This window comes from Montipora foliosa, unplaced genomic scaffold (genome assembly GCF_036669935.1).
Source record: "Montipora foliosa isolate CH-2021 unplaced genomic scaffold, ASM3666993v2 scaffold_395, whole genome shotgun sequence".
NCBI lineage: Eukaryota > Metazoa > Cnidaria > Anthozoa > Scleractinia > Acroporidae > Montipora > Montipora foliosa.
In genome coordinates this window covers 715,001-717,500 of record NW_027179695.1, presented here as the reverse complement: position 1 = coordinate 717,500, position 2,500 = coordinate 715,001, and the positions used below count along the sequence as shown (strand labels likewise).

Genomic DNA, 2,500 nt, shown 5'->3' with positions numbered 1-2,500 from the left:
GGTCTCACAAGGAAAATGCGACAAAGGCAGAAGAATTGTGGCGACGCGGGAATGAATCGAAAGCTATCGATCACTTCAGGAGAGCGTTGAAGATTACTTGTGAAATGTCTCATAAACTACTGAAGGTGAGATCTATTGTTTTGAAGTTTCACTGATCACATGAAAAAGTGCCTGCAGTAATATTTTCAGTGTTTCTAGTTTCTACTGCTTTTCAATTTCATCTGGATCGATTTCTTATCAGGTTCTACGGGACAAAAATATAGATTGCATTGTTGCCCCGTTTGAAGCTGATGCACAACTTGCGTATTTGAACAAAAATCAGCTGATTGATGTACATGTAGTTCTCAGTGAAGATTCGGATCTGTTGGTATTTGCCTGTTGCGAGGTACATTAATTTATGGTGACAAATGGATCTGTGCGTATTGATTTTTCCCAGGATGAATGTTAAAGCTCATTTAATTTTATTTATTTGTCTACTTATTTATTTATTTATTTATTTATTTATTTATTTATTTATTTATTTATTTGCATAGGGATGTTATTTAGTTGTCCAATACAGTTTATCTTGTATTTTCACATTCCAGGTTATTTATAAAGTACACCTACATGGTAGCTGCCAGTCAATCCAAAGCAAAGACATACCGAAATGTCTCAATATTTCCAATTATACCTTTGACTTGTTTCGTCATATGTGTATAATTGCTGGCTGCGACTACTTGGAATCACTTCATGGTATAGGAATCAAAAGAGCACACAATTTGATGAAGAAAGTTGCTGCAGCAAATGGTGATGTGAGGAAAGTATGGAATTTTTTAAATCATTGAAAAATTCAGTGAGGTCACGGGACTCTATATTAAATAATTTATATAGAAATAAAATAATTTCCTGCTGTTATTAAACAGTCAAATGCCCTCTTTATTGAATACAAGCTTCCTTGCTGGGCTCACACAAACTTCTCAGTTTATTGTCTGTTTGTTTGCTTGTTTTTTTTTTTTATTTCTTTGATTTCTTTTACAAATGAAATCGAACAGTTTAAATAGTTGTTCATGAATAAGTTATTAATGCACAACTACAGTTCTTTTCAAGGTTACCACAAGTACTTGGTGTAAAAACTCTTTGTGTACTGGGTCCTGAGTATCTTCTGAGATTTGATGAAGCAGATCAAATGTTTCTACATCAGGTGGTATTTGATCCAAGGAACCTGAGGGCTGTACCACTGAATCCTATATTAGATGAGTCTGAGGCACCACCAGAGCTGTATCCTTGTTTATTATCATTTTTATACATGTAGGTTCTTTTAAAGCACACTGCTTACATTGAGAGTATTTCCTGCTCAAGGCCTTTTAATATTGTGGACACCATTTCAGTTTCAAAACCTGGGGTAGAACACTGGGAACTAGGCTATATTATTCTCATCTCAGTTTTATAAAAGTAGAAAACCTGTTGTCAATAACCTTTACTTGGGAAAGCTTAAACATAGCCAAGAGAAAATTGCTTTTTGCAGTACCTAGGTTCTCCACACCTTGTAATATTTACTGTTAATCCTTAATGCATAAAAAGGCAATTACTGATATTTGTCTGGGAAACACTGACACAGACACAATGTATAGTTTCATATTTCACATTGGAAGATGTACAGGTAATAATCATTCTCATGAAAAATTTGACCTTGGTCCCAAGCAAGATATAAGCATTATAAAAAGTCACTACTTTGTTGATATCATTTAATGTTCAAATTAAAATCCAACTCTTAAATTATTGGAAGTTGTTCTATGAGAAGTATGAAATGGAAAGCCTTGTTTCTTAAGTGCATAGAAATTAGAATTTCTCCTTCATCAAATGAAACATTCAAGTGGGATACTTTATTTTCTTTGATTAAACTTCAAGAAAACTAATTTTGCAAAATGTGCACGCATCAATAATTATTATCATTATTCTTTTATTATCTACTACAGGGTCCAGACAGTATATGGGGATCCAGAACATTGCTTCATTTGGAATGTGATGATGAATCAGGTAATTTAAAATTGACTGGTATATGTAAATACAGCAAAAAATAAATACCTATTGCCAATCAGCGATATAAACAGTGAAATGGTTAAGTCACAATCAGGCCAAAGTGTCCCATATCATTCGAGCTTACCTCGGTGTCTGCTGCTTGACGGGACTAATATATAGCTACTCCCCCCTGGATGCCTGGATGGGATGCTAGTCCATCACAGGGTTTTCACCCAGCATTAACACCCTGGTGCAGATGACTACAGTAGACAATATGAGAGTTGGGCTAGAATCCAGGCTGCTTGATCTGGAGTCCAGCACACCCCACACCTTGCACAGTAAAGAAACAAATCCTAATTCTAAATTGCATGCCACATTCTTCCATGTCCACAGATGACACAGTTGAGGATCCTGATTATGTCCAGTCAGACCTACACAAACACTCCTGCAGTAGCATAAGAACTCGCTCTCAACATGAACAAATTGCTAGCAGAGATGCGAT

At 35.5% G+C, this 2,500-nt stretch overlaps 1 protein-coding gene across 1 annotated transcript in view; it reads left to right on the top strand.

Annotated features, from left to right (window-relative positions):
• The first annotated feature begins 104 nt into the window (after positions 1-104).
• Positions 105-2,500, top strand: part of LOC137987952 (exonuclease 1-like) — a 3,632-nt gene continuing 1,236 nt past the window's right edge. Inside the window, exons 1-6 of the mRNA XM_068834027.1 lie at positions 105-125; positions 242-385; positions 585-800; positions 1,076-1,257; positions 1,561-1,639; positions 1,956-2,016. Coding sequence (XP_068690128.1) covers positions 105-125; positions 242-385; positions 585-800; positions 1,076-1,257; positions 1,561-1,639; positions 1,956-2,016 — 703 coding nt within the window. The remainder of the gene's footprint in view (positions 126-241; positions 386-584; positions 801-1,075; positions 1,258-1,560; positions 1,640-1,955; positions 2,017-2,500) is intronic.